The following is a 22,280-nucleotide window of genomic DNA, read 5'->3' as shown; positions in this document are numbered from 1 at the left end:
CCATCAAAAGTTACCACCTTCTTGCCCCCCAACTACCACGTGACGTCATTTAGGGTACATTCTTTCCCTTCCCTCCCTATTTCCCTCACATTTCTCATTCCTATTTGGATTCTCATCTCCCCTTTCACTTTTTTTCCCCCAAACCACCAATAATTGTTCGTCAATTTTGATTTGGAGGAGTGAATTGAAGTTTTTTTGATTGTTTGAGGGAAAAAAAAAGTAAAAGGAGGGATGAGAATCGAGTTAGGAATGAGAAATGTGAGGGAAATAGGGAGTAAAGGGAAAGAATGAGTCCAAAATGACGTCACGTCGTAGTTGGGAGGCAGGAAGATGGTAACTTTTGATGTTTTTGAAAATAGAAGGTGGTAATTTTCAAAAAAAACAAAAAAAGGAGGTGGTGGTTGCTAAAATGGACATAACAGAAGGTGGTAATGGTCAAATTTTCCTCTAAATAAACCAAATCAAATCAGGTCAAGCTTAATTATATTCAAGTCAAAGATGGGTCTAAGTTTGGTCATATACAAATCGAATTTGGGTCAAGTCAAATTTGGATCGAGTCATATCGAGTTCAGGTGAGCTTAGAGTCGGATTTAATTGGGTCAAAATGATTTTAACAGACTTTTGATCATGTCATTTCAGATTCACTCATTTCAAATCAATTCATTTTTTATTAGATATTAGTTTGAATCAATTATATGTAATTTTAAATTCATTTATTTTCTATACAAGTATATAAATTATCTTTTATTTCAAAAAAAAAAAAAAGAATATAAATTATCTTTCACTCTATCAATCCTATTTAGCAAGTGTTTTAGAATTTCTCTCTTCTACTAACAATTATATATAGCCCCCGCTAATTAAAATTTATATTTAAAATCCCCCTTTGGTCTCCACTATAGTCAACAAGTCGATAACTAATTGATTATGTAGTTATGTGGTACGAGCTATTAATTCGAAGGTTGTGGGCTTCTCTCCTATTTTCCTGATTTATGATGACATTCGTATGTAGTTTGGCTTCCTATTTTAATGTTTTTTATTTATCTCATGTCAAGCGTGCGGGTAATACTCTACCTCATAATGTTGCTTATTGTGATGCTAGAGGTTGTAATGAATTTGTATCTTTGGGCCCTTTCCCCCAAAGCTTGATACTTTGGTTGAAATTGACCTCTTTTAATGAAAATTCCCAGTATTGTTTCAAAAAAAAAAAAAAAAAAAAAAAGATTGGGTCGAGTTTAATGGGATTGTGGGTAGTTTTGGATCGGGTTGAATAAGGGTCGAGTAAAATAAGGTATTTCTCGGGTATAAATGGTTTTGGGTAAATTTCGTTTCAGGTTAAATTGAATCTAGATCTTGAGTTATCGGGTTTTATTGATTTCGGATATACAATGAGTCGATACCAAGTTGAGTTTTTGAGTTAAGTTCAGGTTGATTCCAGATCGGATTTGGATGAAAAATTTTCAGGTTGATTCCAGATCGATTTTAGGTAAACCTTGCGGGTCGGGTAAGTTTTTTGACACTTCTAACTATGTTTACTTCAACTCGCATGACTTAAATTTTTCTGATCTGATTAGATCTGATTTTCAAATTTATTTAAACACTGACATTTATGTGTATGTTATAATGAATGTAATAGATTGTCAAATGAAATGCCACTAATTAAATTCATATAATTGAATTTCTAAGTATAAATTTTCATAATTTTTAATTACAAAATTAAAGATTTTTGACAATAAACAATTTAACCTGAACATAGTCATACTCGTTACTCCCTCTATTTTTAACGTATATATTATATTATGTATCCCATTTAATTTATAATACTTCCACGGTTCTTTTTTTTTTTTTTATTGCACCATGAGTGATTTCAGGTTTGCCAATGCATTACTTTATCTATTTATATCGTTAATTACATTTTTGTAAAAATTAGAAAAAATTGATTTTTAAATAGTAGTTTTTGAGATGAACCTAACTAAATCCCACATAATTATGTTTTTCTTACAAATAAATCACAAAAGATAGTCAAAAAAGATAATGTGAATAGTGTATGAGTCCTTAAGGTTCAATAAAAGAAAAATGGTGGAAGAAATAAATATTATGTTGTGACCTCCCTCTCAAGTCTCAACACTTATCCCGTCAATAAAAAACAATTTTAAAAAAAAAAGTCTCTCAACACTTAACCTTCATTTCTATCCTCGCAAAATTATTTTTTCAAAAAAAAAAAAATACTCACAAAATTATTAAGACTCCACCTTCTTTAAACCAATATATTTCACCACTAATCCCCCCATTTTTGCTCTGCTCATTATGAAAATTGGATTGATACTAGAGGTGATCAACATTGGTCCGGTCAGCTAGCCCGGCCCGAATAAAGGGCGGGTTTGAGCAAGCATAAAAATACAAATTTTTACCTAGACTCTTAGGCAGGGAACACTGCCTGCACCCCCCCTCCGCGAGTGCCCCGCCCCCGGCCCTTTTCATTTATGAATTTTCTGTAATTTTTTATAATATGTTCATTTATGTATTGGTAAATGTTCATTTATAAATCATTAGATGTTCATTTTTATAATGATGAGTTTTTGTTCAAATTAGTATATTTTGAATTGCATTTTAAGAATTTTTTTTATCAATAAAAATGAGCAAATTTATTTATATGGATTGCTGCGTTCAAATCATTTTTATTATTAAAAGTATTGCATCATCCAATGTACATTTTTGTTTATTTGTGTTTCAACATATGTTCATTTTTGTATCATTAAATGTTCATTTTAAGAGCTATGTGTAAGTTTTATAGTAAGATGTATGCAAATACATACGTCTTAGAATTGTATTTATGTAAATAGAGAGTTGTTTAAAATAATTTCCAATAAAAAATAAATTCAATTTAATTACAATAATAATGCATTTCCATACAGCTATACTATTACATGTAATTATTGTTTCATAAACACGAAAGTGAACATTTCCATCATCTAATGTTTATTTATGTTTAATGTATGTTTTCTGTAGTAAACTATAGGATTATTGTAGTTGTATTTGAATATAAATGTTGTACACGTGAATTTCAATGATTTTTATTCTTTTAAAGGCGCTCATATATATTTTAACTAGTGAACATATTTTAAAATTTGTTATTTTGTGTATATGTAATAATTCTTTTAAAGACGCTCATATATATTTGTGTTTATGGGATTATAAGTTGTACATGTGACTTTTAATGTTCATTTATATATATATTTGTTATGAATATTTAGTTTTTTGTTTATGAACATATTGTTTTCCTAATATGAACATTATATAAGTCGTCAAAAAATATGAACATTATATATACTTTGGGAAAAAAAAAATTTATTTCCTTTTAAATGTTTGCTTTTGAAGGATGTGATTTTTAATAATACTTTGGGAAAAAAAAAAAGTTTATTTCCTTCTTGTTAAAATCAAATAGAAATTTTATATCCCCAAAAATTGAAATATTGGATATTAAAATATACAACACAATTCCACACATATAATTATACATATTGAATTCTCGATCCAAAATTGAAAGATACAAGCTCGTGTTATTGGTTCATGTTGCACAAATACATATCTTCTTGATTAATTTCCTTATTTTTGTCGTCTTCTTTTTTCTCCTTGATATTATGTGGTGTAACTAACTAACTATATCCACGATTCATTGTTTAACTAATAGACAAAAACAAATGAATTTTTAGTTAGATTTGAGCAAGAATAAGTGTTGAAATGAACCGATTTTCATATGAATATGAATAGTAGAACAATTGGAAATGAACATATGTTAATAAAATAAATGAACATATAATAGTATAGAAATGATCATCCATTAATATGTAAATGAACAACTCTTAATACATAAATGAACATAATTAGATAATTGAATATTAAAATGACCATCTATTAATATATAAATTAACATGCATTAGTTTAAAAATGCCTATGAAAGATATCAATCAATGAACATGAAATACAAATGAACATTCATCAGAATAATTTTCCACCCCAAACTATGAAAAAGAATTAACATTAATACAATGACTATACATATATATTAATCATCTATTAACAAGTGAATGATTGTATACTAATATACAAATGATTATCTATCAAAATGGAAAAGAACATTTATTAAATAAAAAACCCACTACAAACTAGTTTAATTAATGCTTACTTTTCTCCTGATTTTAATTTTCTTTTCTAAAACTATTTCCTTCGTACTGCAATAAAAATGAACATCAATCAAACACCTTTGATGTTCTAATAATCGTATGTTAATATGTGAAATTGTGAATGACCATGTATTACTATGTGATTGAACATTTACCAAAATAAAAACGAACATTCATCAAAATAATTCTCCACTTCAAACTATGAAAAAATGAACATTGTTACACGAATGACTATAAATTATTAAATACATATGAATTGAATGAGCTTTTGTATTAATTAAATGAGAGTTTTTTCGAAAAAAAAAACATGTGAATGATAGTATACTAATGTATAAATGAGCATTTATCAAAATGGAAATGAACATTCATCAAAAGAAAAATTTCACTACGAATTAATTTTATTAATACTTATATTTTTCCAGAATCTTTGTTTTCCTTTTCTGGAACTGTTTTCTTCGTTGTACAAAAAAAAAATGAAGAATGTATTGATTTGATTTACTAGTTTTTGAACAAAAATTACTAAAACTATAGTAAATGCTTACATGATGCATTTTCCATAGTTGATGTTTCAATAATTGTTTTGAAATACAATCACAACAACAAAAAATTTAGTAAAACCTAGGTTTCATACTCTTTTTTGAACCAAATATGAACAAAACCACTTATTCTTTCGAATTTCAATCTTGTTTTGTTGAATTTTGTAGTGATTGAACAATTTTTATTGATAATTTGTCTCAAATTCGTAGAAATTTTGGGTTTGAAAAAGTAGATCAATGAGTTTAGGGAGAGAAATTGGGTGAAGAGAGAGAAAATGGGTAAGGAGAGAGAAAATGAAATGAAATGATGGTTTAAATTTTTTTTTTTTTATTTTGTATTTTTTTTTATCTATAGGTGGGTAAAAAGTGTGGTTATTATTCAGTTACTACACAATTACAAGGGTTGTTGGGTTTGTTTATGCATTGTTTAGGGGTGGGGGTGTAGGGATAGATAGCTACACTAGAGTCTAGGAGTATATAATTAGCATAAAAACACTTTTTTTTTAGTTAAAAAGCCCGAACCCGACCCGAAAAGCCCGTTTTGGCCCGACAAGCCTGTTATTTTTAACGGGTTTGGACACTAGAAATTGTGTTAAGGTCTGGCCCGGCCCAATTTTTTATCACCTCTAATTGATACATTCACACATATATTAAAGATCTTTAGCAACCAACTATAGGTAGGACCGTAGGATGTTCAATTACTTTATAAGTGTAGGTTAAAATTACTTCAGATTCATTAAGGCTCTGTTTGGGAGTTAGCTGTTAGAGGTTAGTTGATTTGACTAGTTGATTGTGATAGCTGATTTGACTAACTGATTATATTAGCTGTTTGTGTAAAACTGTTTGGTAAATAGAAGTTAGCTATTAGCTAACCAAATAGCTTTTTGAGTTGGTCAAACCTCTCTTTTTTCCTCAAAACCTCTAACTCCCAAACACCCCCTAAAAGTTACCCTACAACTGTGCAATATACTACCGTCAAATTAAATTCAATCGAGTGTACCCAACATATTTTCATCTAATATTTGTGGGAAGAAGAAGAAAACTACACAACATACTATAGTAGATTGGGAAAGGGCAGGAAACGAGAAGTTGAAGAAATAAGATAACAAGCATTCACATTCAAATGCTGCACACGTCAAAAATTGAATGAAGACAACATTCACAAGGATCGTCGTGCACTTACTATTAATATACACTTATACAGTCTACACTCGTTAACAATTATACAATCATTCAAGGCTATGCAATGTACATGAAAGAATTTACAAACTCATGGCAAAAACAATATATGATAGTGTATTGGTCAAATGTTAAGAATTTTCGGAGCCTGGTGACTTTGAAGCACCTTCAATTCTGTGTAAATTCATTTCTCCAGCTTCTGACTTTTTAAAGAGCTTCGATACTAATTCATCCCAAGTAGCTCTCTCACCAATCGATCTAGGTAGGGGTCTTGAGGACTCCTCTGTTGGCTTATCTTCCGATGAACGTACAGCTCCCTCCTCATGGGACACCGGCTTCTCAAGTTCTTTCTCCAAAGATACAGCATGAGGCACCTTGAGACTTACAGCTCTTTCCAAAGCATCTTTGTGCTCTTTTTCAATTGTCTGCAACCTCTCAAATCTCTGCACCCTTGGCGGACTAGTTACTGTCTCTGTGCTGCTGTCCTTCATCCTCTGAAAAAGAGTAAAATTTTAGATTTGATTTTTCTTTCACGAATGTTAGATTTACAGTCCTTCCATTATAAGAAAGGTGAGCATTTCCTTTTGTTGGAAAACTTTAACAATTATAGGTGCCCAAGTAATAAGGAGCATGCACTATTCACCTTTAAACAAGAATTGATAATCTAATACAATACACGTACTATCTGCAGCAATCGAATAAGAACTATTGCTCAAATAGAGATAATACACCTTTTCATATCAATACTTTATGCTCAAATATGATTTTAAATTACTAAAATACAATGTTAATGCAAAGCCAATGCGTTACAAGACTTACAACCTAAGCTAGTCCAGTGTCAATTCATCAGCCCATCAAACAGCAAATCGAAAATGGTGAATTAATAGGTGAATAGTACAGTTTTCACTGGCAAGTTAGGCAATACTGCTACTACAGCTCCGGGAAGCATTTCCAGATCTTCAAAAACTACACCATTACGAATATACCTCTACACTTGGAAATTTAAAAATTTGGCTTAGGAAATCCAAAATCGTGTTATGTGATCCATCCAAGCACCATTAACCGCCATTTTACACAGGAGTCAGGACTAGTCTAAAAAAGCTTCCCTAGGTAAGTCTCGGAGGAAAATAACATATCACAGAGTATCACAAATGCTCATGCTTGTTAATTGCCCCAATGACACCATTCCCTTTTTGGAGATCTTCGACAAAATTTAACAGTTAACGCATGTCAGCAAGTTAGCAATCTTAGCATCAAAAGATCAGAAAGTACATACCAAAGTTTTCAAGCATATACCATAAGATGACCAAGAAAAAAGGCATCTGATGCTTTACCTACCCCCCTCAGATACATACAAGTATTTCAACCCAAGACATGTGAACTTTCATCAAATGACAAGTCTTACTTGATTCCCCGATTCAACATCTTTTCGGCCTTTTTTATTAAACGCCAAACTTTGGTAAAAGTGAATTCATACTTTTGCATTAGTAAGGGCACATGTTTGGGTCTAAAGATGATAAAATTGCAGAGAATTCTTAGACTCCATACAGTCACTTCACAGGATCCCAAGGATATTAAAGATCTCAATTCAGATGTGAATTAACTTACTAGTAAAGCTTTCTCTGCTTCCCTTTCGATCCAAACAATCCCATGATCAGATGTAGCATTACACGACAGCACAATATGCTCAAATCTTCCATCAACAGGAATAGCAGTTCTGACTTCTGGAGGAAACCTTCCACATCTGAAAATGTCGATATTTAAAACCCAAGCTTATGTAAACAACAATTAGCAAGTCTATTTCTACAATTATGCTACTGAAAGGATGCAGAATTCACAGTAAATTGCATGAAAGCATAAAATGATTGAGCGGACTCAAACATATTTGTGGGTTAGAGACATAGGGTTATAATTTTATAACAGAACCCTATATAGTACAAAACATATATCTGCAAAGAATCAATTATCATTTATGTATATGACTTTACTGCAAATAACCTGATTGAAGGAAATCAACATTAAGCAAAAATGGTCAAAATCTCACTCCCCCCATGCAAGAGGTACTCCAACTCGATACTGATTATCCAACCACCTCTTAGGATAATAAAAAACAAAAAGGAAACACAGGAAGCATGTCAACCTTTAAGGAACATAACAATCCACAAAGATATTCAAACTCGAGAAGAAAACATATAGATGAAAGGGTTACACATACCATTAAGTACCAAAGCTGACTTAGTAACACATGACAATCTCCCCTCACAGATTTTCCAGCCAAAATCATTTTTAAAATATCACCTTTGGGAAAATAAATTCTTCTACAAAATATTAGTTGCTCTGTAGCATAAAAATACGAACTTTTATAAAAAGCTTAAAAAATTCCTAAAATGAGTAGTTTTTGATAAATTCATGCTTTTAGTATTGAATTTATAATACGTAAAGTTTTGTATATGTAAATTTACCCAATAAATACAAAGGCATATTCTTTTAAATACTAGACTGAGCCAGGTAAAAGACTAGTTTTCCAATGATACAGTGCCTGGAAATCTATGAAGTTGGCTTTGGTAGGGTCTGTTGGTTAACAAGGAGGGTGTGATTTTTGTCAACTGTAAGAAAATAAATTAATGCTGTCAATCCCACATATACTCTTGGAGTTTCACTTAAATTAATTAGCAACAATCACGAATTATAGCATGGTTACGTGACAAACTATCAGGACTTCGTTATTTTATATCACAAAAGCATTTGCAAACGCTTAAGCACTGGAAGAGGGGTAGGGGGGTGGTGGGGGAATCAGAGAAAATTTCTTCTACAATATCAAATTACAATTGCCTTCAATATTTTAGATTAATTACAGCCCTAGAAATTAAGAGAAATAATGTCAAAGTCCTATGCACAAAGCATTATATCATATCACTTTTACATTTTCTTTATTGTCCCACCTTTTAAGTCAATTTTTTTTAAGCTACTATATTTCATTCAGATATCATAATAGCAATTTACACATGTAAGGATTATACAATTGCAAATGAACATGGTAGTGAAAATAACCATACATAGTGTAATGCACTTTCTAATGCAAGTAATAGGGTAAAATAGATAAGTTGGCCTAAATGATATTTCCTCCATTCAAAAAAAAAAAAAAAAAAAAAAAAAAAAAAAAAAAAAAAAAAAAAAGCTACACTTTACTAAAATGGTAATGTCCAATTGAATGCTACACAGTACTTATGGAACGGTTTTACACCCAAAATTACAAAATTGCCCTCGTACTAAAAAAAACATTTTTGGGGGTACGAAGTGAAAATTACATGCCAAAAGATGGTCCATTGCTTTCTTTCTAACTATCTTGAATGACGTGCTACTTCTCTATGTAGCATCTATTACAAAACTGAAAAAACATTCTAAAACAATGAAAAGACACTACATAGTAAGAAGATTATTTTGCAATAATGACACTAAAATTAACCTTGGAGGGAGAGAAAGGGACACTTAAAACTAATATGCCTGGCATCTTAGCTACTAAATACAAAACCAAATGTGGCAAGCAACAAGATTACAACCATGGAAGAGAATAAGAGATTCAGCAAATGACATTTCCATGCAATGAAAAAGCTGGATTTGATTTCAAAAGTAAAAGATGGATATAAAGGTGGTTTATGAGGAAAACCTAGCTAATACAGTTCCATACTGTCTGTAATATGAGATTCATAGAGCATTAGGCTTCAATCCTAACATGGGGAAATAACCAGAAACAACACAAATCTGCTCTTACCTGCAAAATTTCCTTTCTACAATATGGTACATTCGTCCAGGAGCATATAGTCTTCTTGGATCTCTAAGCTTCCTTTCTTCAGGGATGAAGGTGTCCCTCAAGCATATTAAAAACATCAAACAGGGCAAGCTGTTGAAAGCATTTAAGGCCTGGTTTGAGAGATTGATATAAATAACAAAATCACTGTTTTACAGATCACTGATTCTGTAGAAATCTCAAGAGGGATTATTTTTTTCTTCCCCCATAATTTTTTAAAAAAAAATGAGGTATATGACTAACCAGAAAATCGATTTGAAAATATCTTCTAATGGAGTGGCTGTTCTGGGTAGAAAGTCATCCTGCATAAGAACATAAATATGGTGATGTTGTCAATATTAATACTTTCCCATGTAATAGCTAACAGGTCTATATTATACAGCTTCTATTAGATACAAAGCAACCAGATAAGCACAAAATAAGGTTTAGAGAAAATTTCAGTATCTAATGAAGGCATGGTTATTGAATAGGCAAGAGCTACTAGCTGAAGAGAGGGTCAAAAGAATACTATAACAAACAGCCATAAGTCAACTCCAAAACTAAATGGTTCACAATTGAATGCCTAACAATTTAATGGACGGCTAACCAGGTTGATCTCTAAGCTGACAAGCTAGTAATAAATTGTCATACGTCAATAGATTGAACAGGTTCACTATCTAAGAGAGTTTACAGAGAACAAATTGTGGAATGATCACAAGTTGGGCTTTTAAAGGAGTTAGCATAGCATGTATGTAAGATGCAACACAAATATTAGAATACACATAATCAGAAACTAACTCCAGCTAAGTCCTCCAAGCCACGGGGAAGAGAGAAAGAGCTTCCACTTGACCCAGGTTGCTTTGGATCATGAATGTAGGTTGAGTTACAGGACTAACTATTATGAACAACAATAACAACACTAGTCCTAAAGGTATCTTATCAAATCACGTAGAAGGACCCTTCCCATCAATGTCAACAGTTAGTTACTCATACCATACCATTAGTCCATTACTAATTAGATCTATAATCACCCCTTACGTTACTCACACTCGGCTGTTTGATGAAAGGTTTCCATGTAATTAGTACAAAATGGATCATCAATTCAAACTCATGTCTTGAGTATTGGTTCTCCTACACTGCACTTGAGGTTAATGAAGGGCCCGAGTAGCAACAATTGAGCTATACAGATTAGCCAAATTTACCACTATCAGACTTAAAAGCACAATTTCTAAAGAATGATCCTTATCCTAATTACCAAAATCTCTATGTTTTTGACAAGTACTTGCTAACAGACACTGATGTATGACAAAATCCCTTCCCTAATTAAACTCCGTCAAAACACTCAAAACCTTGTCAATGATCCGACACCAAACGAAAAGTCCAAAACAATTATTCCCAATAAATTCAACAATCTTCAAGTAATAGCAAAAATATAAAGAATCAAAGTAATGAAACCACAAGATCTTATCATACTACTGACCTGAAGTATGATAGAGTGAATAACATCAGCATACTTAACAGCAAGATTAAGCGACATACACCTCGCAGGAGCAATCGAATAACAAGTAACAAGATTCCGCGGAATCCCCCCAAGTTTATGACCATGATTGACAACAACAACAGCTAACAAAGCAGCAACACCAGACCCTAGAGAATGCCCAACAAAGACCATCTTATAGCACCTTCCATTGTCCACCCACAATTTCTTGAGCGTCTCTGACTCCCTATTGAGCAACCAGATAGCAGATTTCAACAACCCATGATGAACATACCCACCATCAAACATCTGCATTCCAAGCCGATTATCAAGCAGCAGCTTATAATCCGATTCTTTGATCAGATTAAGCCCGCGAATAGCGAGCACGATCTCACGGTGCTCGTGGTCAGCATAGATAATGTAAGGCGGAGCACGGCCTTCTGTTTGTTCATACGTCACTCGCTTTATAACCCAATCTGGGTTGAGTCGGTACCCACCAGGTGGGGCGAATTGGGGGTTACGGATATCTGGTTCGTAAACGGCGAGGATGACGCGGCAAAGGCGGGGAACCGGCTCGAATTCATCTGGGGTTGCAGATGGCCATGTAGCGCTGTCGTTGGAGCCGACGTAAGTGCAGCGCTTCCAAAGCCACCTGGAGAAGCCAATGATTACGACGCATTCGACGCCGCAGCAGCAGACTGACATGGGTGTGGTGGAGGAGAGAGAAAGAGGGGTGTTGGTGGGTGTGACTTAGTACAAGGTGTGAGGCAGGCTGTCGATTGGTTGGCTGTGAAAATGGATGGAATCAGGAAGTGAAGTTGTTGAGTATTGTGTAGTTTGGATTTTGGAAGAGTAGTACAAGTAGGTGCTAAAAAAAGGTAAAATGAAATGAAATGAAAAAGGGAAACGTGACAATGTTAGAAGGTTCTTGTCTTAGCATCGAAGGTGTAGGCTGCCAGTGCTACAGTGACAGCTCAAGTTGCTTCATTACTTGCCCATGTTTTTAATTTTTTACTCTTTATTTAAAAGCTTGTTTTAGATTTATTCAACTGAGCTGAATTGAACTGAACTGATTCAGGCTGAATTGAAATGATTTGTTTATCTGAGAACGAAATTAAGAATTGAAGTGATCTGATTAGAGCTGAAATGTACTGAAATTAAACTGAAGAGAACAGGTCCTAAATTTCACATGAAAAAAAAAGGTAATATGGTCTGAGTAGAGAATAGGGATGCTAGTGAAGCGGGTCAAGTAAGAGATCTTCCCCATCACTGCCCCAGTGGGGCGAGGATGATTCTCAGTTTGGCGGATGTGAGGAGGGTAGCCCGTCGTTGGGGATCCCACTTCGGGCTTGTTCTCTTGAGCTAATTTCAGTTTAGTTCAGCTCCAATCAGTTCATTTCCTAATTGTGTTTTCTTATAAACAATTTAGTTCAGTTTAGCTTAGTTCAGAAAATAAAACAGTATAGGACCTTCCTCTAGCCCATGAACCTTTAAAAGCCTAGGATTTTTCACTTTTTAAGGTGTGTTAGGTTTTGAATTCCTGACTGTTTGGGAGTCTGATAAGTGTCATTTATGTCGCTATTTTTAGGAGTTTTCAAGTTAGTTTTTTTTTTTTTATCTTTTTACTTGGTTTTAATAACGTTTTACTAAATTTGTCATGTTTGCGTGTGAAATGTCGTTATTGCTCAATTTTGGCTTTTCTTGCATATTTTGGCTGCTTATGGCATTAGATTAAACTTTATTGGTTTGTTCTTATGTTTAGGAACACTTGGATAAGTTCATTGCTCAAGATTGAAGAAATATAAAACATAAAAGAACAAGTAATGAAGAAATGTGCACTTGATTTGCAAAGATTGAACTTCAAACGCCTATATTTTTTGATCTACAAAACATTTCGGGGTGATTTCAATTGGAGATGAAAGCTTATCTCGAGATTCTTCCAACGATATGTCATATACCCAATTTTGATGTAAAAGGTGGGAGATATGCTCATTTGAAGCTGAGTAGTTTGCCCAATCCGATGGGAGCGGGCGCGCACCCTATGAGGAGCTCCCGCTCCAAACTGTCTGATGATTTGCCTCTCACTACTGCAGCTAGGAGTGCCCGTGCACTAACTTAGGAGCGCCCGCTCCCATGCGGGCTGCTCAACTTTTTGCGGAGCTTCCTAGGCAATTTAGTAAGGGGTATAAATAGGTTTTTTTTTTGCTCATTTTAGAGGGAAGAATTCATATTTTCAGTAGATTTTAGGTTAGTTTTAGGTTTTTAGAGAGAGAAACTCTCAAATTTTGGAGAGAGAAAGTGAGAAACACAATAGTTTTCATGGATTTTGGATAATCAAAGAAGGAATTTGATGATTTGAAGATCTCCATCTTATATCAATGAGCATTCTTACTCTCTTTTCTCTTTATGCTTTCTTTAATTGCTTTGTTAATCATATTTGAGTAGATTTCCTTCTACTAGGTGTAGTGAAGTTTTGTAATGGTTAATTGAATTATTTGAGATAAATTTCATGATAATTGTGTTATTAAATTGATTGAATTGATGATGACATGTTTGTTTTAGATTGGATTGTTTTCCCATGATAGCAAACTTAATTGCATATTAGTTCTAGTTTGACAAGGGATTGTGAATTAGAATTGATATATTTGATTGCATTTTGGGTAAATTTCTTCTATGCACCTAGTCAATGAGGGATCTAGGCTAGAAATTTGAGAGATTGCTCTTGAGTGTAATTAATTCCCATTTTAATTCTTTCTTTGCATGATTGTTTATCAAATGGATTCTCATTAGCTTGTTAATTGTTCAAAGTGGATCTTTTCCCCTAGTAGCTTAGACCTTATAATATCTTGTTCTTTATATGTGTATTAATGTAGTTGTAGTGTCCTTTATCCATAAACCGACTTCGGCATAGCTTAAGCATTAGATCGAGAACAATCTAACATTAGCGTTCCTTGTGGTTCGACTTCGAACTTACCACTAGACTTGTTTAGGTGTTAGTTTAGGATTATAACAAATTTTGTTTGACCGTAAGGAGGTTAGTCAACGACCTAATTTCCCCGTGTTCAGAGTCCTTGAATTAGAATCGAGTATGTCATTACTTTTTTATATATAGAGTCGCCAATGAGTTTTAGGAAAACTCATAAACCTCGTTCATGTCTTTCTCCCAAGTAAAGTTCAAAAGATATTTAGCATGAATCATAAGTTTACCCATGCCCACATTAGTCAACAAGTATCAAAAATGAATTCTAGCTAAGTGAAGGTAATAAGATAATGTCCTTTTGAGGGGAATCACCATCCTAGCCCTAGTGCGGCCTCTACTAGCTCTTTCTTTTTCACAATTTCATTATCAAACAATATATGCAACGTGATACCTAAAATTAAGTTAGTTGATTTTATTTACAAATGTCAATTTCATAAGGAGTACGTTACAACGAATGTCGTTATTCTTATTTAATTCAAATTCGTGAAAAAACAATAATACATACTCAAGATTCGCCTTGGCTTAAGTGATACAACAATCAATTATTTTATACAATTCTAGCCTTGTTTAACGAAAGAATACTATATCAAATTCATTAACTGAGAGTAAATGTTTATTTTAATGTGATCAAACAACACTAATTAATTAATTTAAGTGATTTAAGACAAGAAAATTTAAGTGATTTATCTAAGTGCTCGGGAACTACCCCTTTTCCTTGCTAGATCTTCGTTTAGAATGCAAATGGACACCTTCTTATTGGGAAACCTCCACCGTAAGAACAAAGCAATTAAAGGGTGAGTGTTCAGGACAAGAGGTTTGATTACTGCTGACTTTTGGACTATTTCTCTGTGTCTTTAGAGCTTGTATTGAACCTTTCTTCACAGGGAATGGTTGAGATTACGGTTTCGACGATTCTGCCGCAACAGGTGGCGCGCCCAATCTTGAAGGTTTCCACGGCTTTCACGCTCAAATGAATGAGCTGCGCTACACAGGATAGCACAACTTCTAACCTTGTGCGTGGTTGTATAGTAAGATTCGATTCAGTCTTTTTGAAACTCTGAATCTTCTGCAAGCGCATCTCTGAGAGTTGTGCTTGCTGTTGCGCGCAACCTTATGAGTTGTGCGCGGCTGCCAAGCGCGACTTCATGAGTTGTGCATGGATTTTCTTGCGGCAACCCTAGGTTTTAACCTAAGCGCTCTAAATCCATCCGAAATTAGGTTTAATCTTTGGATTAGGCCTAAAATCTGATCGGGCTTAGTATTAATGAGCTTTGGTTCATCTTGTTTGGGCCAAGCTAGCTACTTTTATGTGTTTAGGCCTTAATTAGTAGTCCATTAGCATTTCTTACTCCAATCTAGCATAAAGTTGGAATTATTTATTGTCATAACACTTCTAGTTTGGACTGCAGAACAAAAGTAGATGTCTACAGCGGGTGATGGAGAGAGGATGGGGATAAAAACTATATTCGCCAGGGGTGATGGATCGGGGTGGATTTTAGGTAAAACCCACCCAATCCCCGTCTTACACCACCCGCCCAACCCCACTTTGTAGCCGCTCCGTCCATCTCCCCACCCCATACCCACATTCATATGCTTTTAAAAACAATTATATACTTTAACACTATTTTATTAAAAAAAAGTATGTAAGAAAAAAATTGTAAATAATTTGTAGTGCACTTATATTATTTAAAAAAAAAAGTATATAATAAAAAGGTGTAAAATATTAACAATAATTTTTAACATTTAATTTTTTTTTTAATCTATATTAATTATGTAAGATTGTATATTTGAAAGGCAGGTCTTGGGTGGGGGTTGAGATCCAAGTGGGGAGTGGAGTGGGGCATTGTACCCGCTAGGGCGGGTATGGCCGGATGGGGATGAATTTTGGACTTGCCGTGGGGATAGGGGATAGGGATGGGGATGGGAAGGCCAACATCTGCACCACCCCATTGACATCCCTGGGTATGAGTCTAATAAGCATTAGGCTAATTTACAATGTTGGTGCTATTTGTGAGTTTTAACGTAGGACTTGTTTCTTTAGCTGAAATAAGATGCTCTGAAGGTTTGGTTTGGTCTACAATGTTGGTTCTACTTGTGAGTTTAGCATATGGCTTGTGTTCTTTACTTGTATTAAGGTGATTTTCATATAAATACGCAATCAAACATATTTAGCAATAAGTAAGTAAATGATAATTCAAACATTTGATCTGGTCTCATATGGTCGGATCTCATACGATTTGATCTAATTTTGACAAGATCAAATAATAAGTATCTGAAACAAGTTCAAGAGAAAACAATTCATATTCTCTCAATTTCTGACATAAAGACCAAGTAGTACTTGGTTCAATAGTAAAGATTGTTATCTCACAAGGGATGACTTCATTTTCCTCACTCCCAAGGGACCTTAACCGAGTACCCGAGTTAGGTTGAATGGAAAACAAGCAAGGAAAAATTCGTTTAGATAATCCTAACGTTACCTAGTTCACTTTGAATAATCACAACTTTTGATTATTTTAATTTGCAATTATCCCAACTTTCATACTGCCACCGTTTTTTATGTGCCCCATACCCTTGGGTACTGCAGAAGTCGTTTGAAGTGCGCTTACGTAAAGCATGGTGTGAATATGTTTGGCACTCATAGGAAGTGGGAATTGATATTACGATTAGGGACAAGGAAAGTAGGGAGCCGCCAACAAGTTTTTAAGAAACTTGTAAACCATTCACGGATCGTTATAAGGCAACCACGAAAAGAGACAACGATAGGCAACAACGATTGACCCGTGAATAGGGATGTCAGTGGGGCGGGTCAAGTAGGAGACCCGCTCCATCCCCGCCCCAGTGGGGAGGGGATGGGTCTCGATTTGGCGGGTGGTGGGGCGGGGATGGGGATGAAAACGATACCCGCCATGGGTGATGGGGCGGGGGTGGATTTTAAGTTGTACCCGCCCCATCCCCGCCCCGCCCCACCCGCCCCACTTTGTACCCGCCCCATCCCCACCTCATACCCACATCTATATACTTTTATATTATTTTATAAAATAATTACGTGAAATAAATATTAATTAAAATGTTTTCTACTACACTTATATTATAAACAAAAATGTGTGTAATATTAAGAATTTTTTTTAATATTATAATCCGTATTAATTATGTAGGATTGTGTATTTGAGACACAGAAATTTGGTGGGTCTTGGGTGGGGATTAGGCGGGTATTTGGTGGGGATGGATATCCAAGTGGGGGTGGGGCGGGGATGGTTTTGGAGTTGTACCCGCCGGGGCGGGGATGAGGATGAATATTAGACCCGCCGCAGGGATGGGGATTGGGATGGAGATGAAAATTTTAAGTGGGGATGGGGATGGGGATGGGAAGGCCAACATCCGCCCCGCCCCGCCCCATTGACATCTCTACCCGTGAAGGTTACACCCCATTCATAATCCATGAAATTACTAACTCCATATGGTTCGGAACCACGAAAGGAGGATCGGGGATGATGGTACGAAGTGAGTCATGGAGTCACATTCGCCCGTATTGGCCTCTACTCGATTCTTATTGTGGAAAGTATTCTTGTGACCTCAAAGGCATACAAACAAAGATTCAATTTGCTCCAAACTATTATTATATTAAATTGGTTGAATATTAATGCAACACACTATTCTAAAATATTGTGATCACTTAATTTAATAACAAGATTAAAAAGGAACCTAAACCGGTTGTCCAAATTATCCTATTAGGCGTGATTTTCAATTACATATTCCCTTTAAACATGCAATATGGTGATCAATAATAATAATAGAATAAACATTAATATTGGAAGCAAATTAACCATAATAGAATTAGTCAAACCAAATAATAACCCTAATCATGATACTAGCAATATAAAATCACATTCCGCGCGTTCCTTTAAATTGCTACATCATGAATAAATTGTTAGTAACTTCAATAAAAACATAAATTAAATTGAAATTAAATTAAATAAAAAGTAGAGTTGATTTGGTCCAAACCCTCAGTTATTTGTACCTTTCACGCCTTGGTTTAAGGACGGAACCTCGGGTTAAGTATGGACTCCTTGGAGTGCTTAGGGGAAGTTTTATGGAAGGATAAGTACACTAGAAATTAGGTTAAAGAGGGAGAAGAGAATTATTTTTGGTGTAAGGTGAGAGAGAATGATTGTTGGTGCCCCCGAACTGCTGAAATGAGGGGGTATTTATAGGGAAAATAAGCAGAGAAAATATACGGAACCCTAAAAAGATAAAAATCCTAAAAAAGGATACAGCGACACGACACATTCTACCGTGACACGGGGATTATTTGTGTGACGCGGGATATTCTGGAGTGACACGGGACATATTTGACCTACGGGAAGTGAAAAAGCGTGAAGGGTTGACGCGTAGAAAACACGGAAAAATCCCGTGTCACGGTATGTGTACCGTGACACGACAAAGAATACCGCGACACAGCAATGCCCACCTTGGCACGGTACAGCACACCGTATCACACGAAAAACTTGTAAAGAGGATTATTTGAAGAAAGGGTGTATGAGTATCTTGCCCATTGAAAAGGCTTTCCGAAAAGCGAGACATCATGGGAGAAAGAGGAGGAGCTTCGTCAATTCTAGGGCGAGATCACGAACTTTGAGGGATAACCTTGATGGAGTCGTATTGGGGTGAGAGAGAATATTACAAGTCTTGTCCCTAGATCTTCCATAGAGTCATATAGGTTGCTGGGTGGTAACGCTATAGCATAATCGTGGCCAAGGAGTTGTCATGCATGGTGCTTAGTCGCCATGGTGCTTGGTGTAGAGTCCCACGAAATACGTTTACTTTAGCATGTGTGAACATGCTAGCTTGGTAAACATAGGAAATTGGATTTGACTAATACGATAGGGACAATGGGATAATGTAGGGAGCCGCTAACAAGTTTTATTGATTTTATTTGAAAGGGAGAAGGCAACCACAAAATTTTATCCATGAAGGTTACAACCCATACATAATCAATGAGATTATATTACTAACTCCATATGGTCACTAACCATGACTAGAGGCTCGAGGATGAAGGTACGAAATTGAGTCAAGGAGACAGTTTCGCTTGTATTGGCCTCTCCTCGATTCTAAATGTGACAAGTATTATTTTGTGATATAACTGACATACAAACAACATTCAATTCGCTCCAAACTATTATTAATAAGTTTGTTGAATATTAATGCATGCGCACTTAAATTTAAATACTGTGATCACTTATTAAATGCACAAGATCGGGAGTGGAGCTACATTGGTGTACAATGGTGCACGTGCATCACCAACACCCCCCCCCCTTCTCTTAAAAAAAAAATTAAAGTTGAACTTTATTTTTTTTAGAAAAATCAATCAAAGAGAAAGATGCCAACAGGTTTCACTCCCGTGCTTTCTTCTTTATTCCCTAATTAAAATAGATTGTTTTTTTAAAATAAAAAAATAGATTGGTTATTTATAATAACCGGTCTCTTAGATGCTAGCAGTATTTCTCCTCCTTTCTCGCTGCTTTCTTTTTTAATAACAGAATCAGGTTATATCTAATAACCGGTACCGGTCTCTAAGGTCTTTATACTTTTTTTTTTTTTGCTACTATTAAGAGTACTGGGTGTGTACTATTTGGTTATATGTTATTTGTAGTACTTTCAGCTTGTAAGATGATTTTTTAAGTATTATGTGGTTGTAGTATGGATTTTTGTGTTCTATTTTTAGAATTGAAATCAATTTGTTTTTTATATAATTTTTTTGTTGAAATCATTTATGAACTAGACCCGAAAAAAAAAATTATTTTCACAAGCGATCAATAATTGATGGTGACTCACCATCTCTGTGAATCCGACACTGCACAAGATTAAAAGAAAACCTAAACTAGTTGTTTAATTAAGCATGATATTCAATTTCACATTCCCAATTTAACATGCAAAAGGGTGATCAATATAATAAATTATACGTCATAACTATTGGAAGTAACATAGCGATATTAAGGTCACAAATTAAACCATTCAAATCATAAAAATAATGTTAATAAAAATAAAATAGACTATGCAATTAATTCTTATTTATTGCTTACATTGTAGGTATTCCTTTTATATTGCTATATTTTGAATACGTAGCATAATATTAGTAACTTCAATACAAATATGAATTAAATGTAATAGCGATATTAAGGCCACAAATTAAACCATTCAAATCATAAAAATAATATTAGTAAAAATAAAATATACAATGCAATTAATTCTTATTTATTGCTTACATTGTAGGTGTTCCTTTTAAATTGCTATATTTTGAATACGTAGCATAATATTAGTAACTTCAATACAAAAATGAATCAAATGTAAAGAATTAAAATAAATGCCAAGCCTTCAGTAATTTAACCTTTCACGTCTTGTTTAAAATTAGTAATTCAAGTATTATATCGTATCTTGAAATTGCTTTAAGGAATAGTACGTGTTTGGAATATTAAAAGTCTAGAATATAGATGTTTTCGTATGATTTGGTGCCCTAAACCTTAGAAAAGAGTCTGGTATTTAAAAGCTTGGATACGGAAGGCAAATAAAAGAGTCAAAAACTATATAATTTCCGAAGGAAATTAATTTCATCGAAAATTTCCGAAGGATTTATAGTTTAAAAAAAACCCGAAAACCCTAATTAAAACGGTGCCCCCTCCTCCCCCTTTTATTTCTCGTTTCTCTCTCCTCGTCTTCCTCTCTCTCTCTTAAGGTCAAGGTCAAATGGGTCAAGGTAATAATAATGAACAACGGATCAGAGGTGGTTTTGGAGAGAATTTTAAATACAATAATCGCTTCAACAACAACAACAATGCTCAAGGCTAAGGTGCCAATGCGTGCTCAAGGATGTAATAATGGCCAATAACCACAATGTCAATGTTATAGGAAACAAAAATGGCTAGAATAATAGAAAGGAAAATTTGTAATATTAATCCCAACTTTGGGCGATTTACTTTCATTAATCCCAACTATCGATTATTTTTAAATAATCCCAACTTTGGGGGGCGTCTTCTTTTATCAGGCCAAAACCGGTCAACTAAAGTCAATCACCTGTTATACCAAGTTATTGGACACGTGTCAACACTTAATTTGTCCAAAAAAAAAAACAAAGTTTAAAAAATAACATCAAAAAATGAAAAAAAAAAAAAAATCCTCCTTTGCCACGCAACCCCACCACCTTCATCCAACGCAACCCCTCCACCTCCTCCCTAGCAGCCACCGAAAACCACCATCTCCGTCCCAAACCCCACCGAAACCCAGCAGAAAACCACTGAACCCCATCGAAAACCACCGAACCCCTTCCTATTCCCCCACGCAACCACTGAAAGCCAGCCACCGAAACCCTATTTCGCGAGAAACAGAGGGAGGGGGAGGGGGAATCCGCGGCAAAAGGGGGTCGAGGTTTGCGCGAGATGGTTGTGGTTTTGGTTGGTGCGGCTAGTGGTAACCGTTCACAGGGGTCGCGGTTGGTGCGGCTGGTGGTTTTGGGTGGTTGTTGGGAGTCTGGTGGCCGTGGTGAGTGGTTGAGGGGTATTGGCTGGTGGGTGGTTGAGGGGTATTGGCTGGGTTCTTTTTTTTTAATTTTTTTTTTCTAATTTTTTTGACCAATGAAATTGCGACATGTGGCATTTAAGGAAAAAAAATAACCTTTTAAACAGGTCACCGGTCATTTGACCTGATAAAATAAGACGCCCCCCAAAGTAGGGATCATTTAAAAATAATCGATAGTTGGGGTTAATGAAAGTAAATCGCCCAAAGTTGGGATTAATAATTACAAATTTTCCTAATAGAAATGGTAGAGTTAGCAATTTGTTATGAGCTAGAACGAAGCCAATATCGAAGACAATATTGAGACGGGTACTTTTCTTGTTAACTCTAAACCTACATGCTTATTTGCCTGTTGATTTTAGAGCAATTCATTATTCTTTTATAGCCACCTCTTTTGTGAATAAATTGGCATTGAAACCCACATTATCGTGTCAAGCTAACATAGTCATACTCATACCCTTGGGAGCAGTCATACTTTGTAGGTCTCTAGCTATATGAGGACATTCTTATTAGCATAGATGGAACCACTGGCGGACCTACGTTGGAACCTGGAGGGACACGTGCTACCCCCAGA

The 22,280-nt window shown here is 34.8% G+C and overlaps 1 protein-coding gene across 1 annotated transcript; it reads right to left on the bottom strand.

The window, feature by feature from the left end:
* Positions 1-5,875: 5,875 nt before the first annotated feature.
* Positions 5,876-12,026, bottom strand: LOC145595248 (uncharacterized). Its single transcript, XM_081651631.1, has 5 exons — positions 11,164-12,026; positions 9,948-10,006; positions 9,669-9,797; positions 7,505-7,640; positions 5,876-6,390 (listed from the first exon to the last, which is right to left on the bottom strand). Exons 1-5 carry the CDS (start codon positions 11,863-11,865, stop codon positions 6,028-6,030), a joined length of 1,389 nt encoding a protein of 462 aa, XP_081507757.1. The 5' UTR covers positions 11,866-12,026; the 3' UTR covers positions 5,876-6,027.
* Positions 12,027-22,280: the final 10,254 nt, after the last annotated feature.

This window comes from Chenopodium album, chromosome 19, assembly GCF_948465745.1.
Source record: "Chenopodium album chromosome 19, dcCheAlbu1.1, whole genome shotgun sequence".
Classification (NCBI taxonomy): Eukaryota; Viridiplantae; Streptophyta; class Magnoliopsida; order Caryophyllales; family Amaranthaceae; genus Chenopodium; species Chenopodium album.
This window is presented reverse-complemented; position numbering and strand designations above follow the sequence as displayed.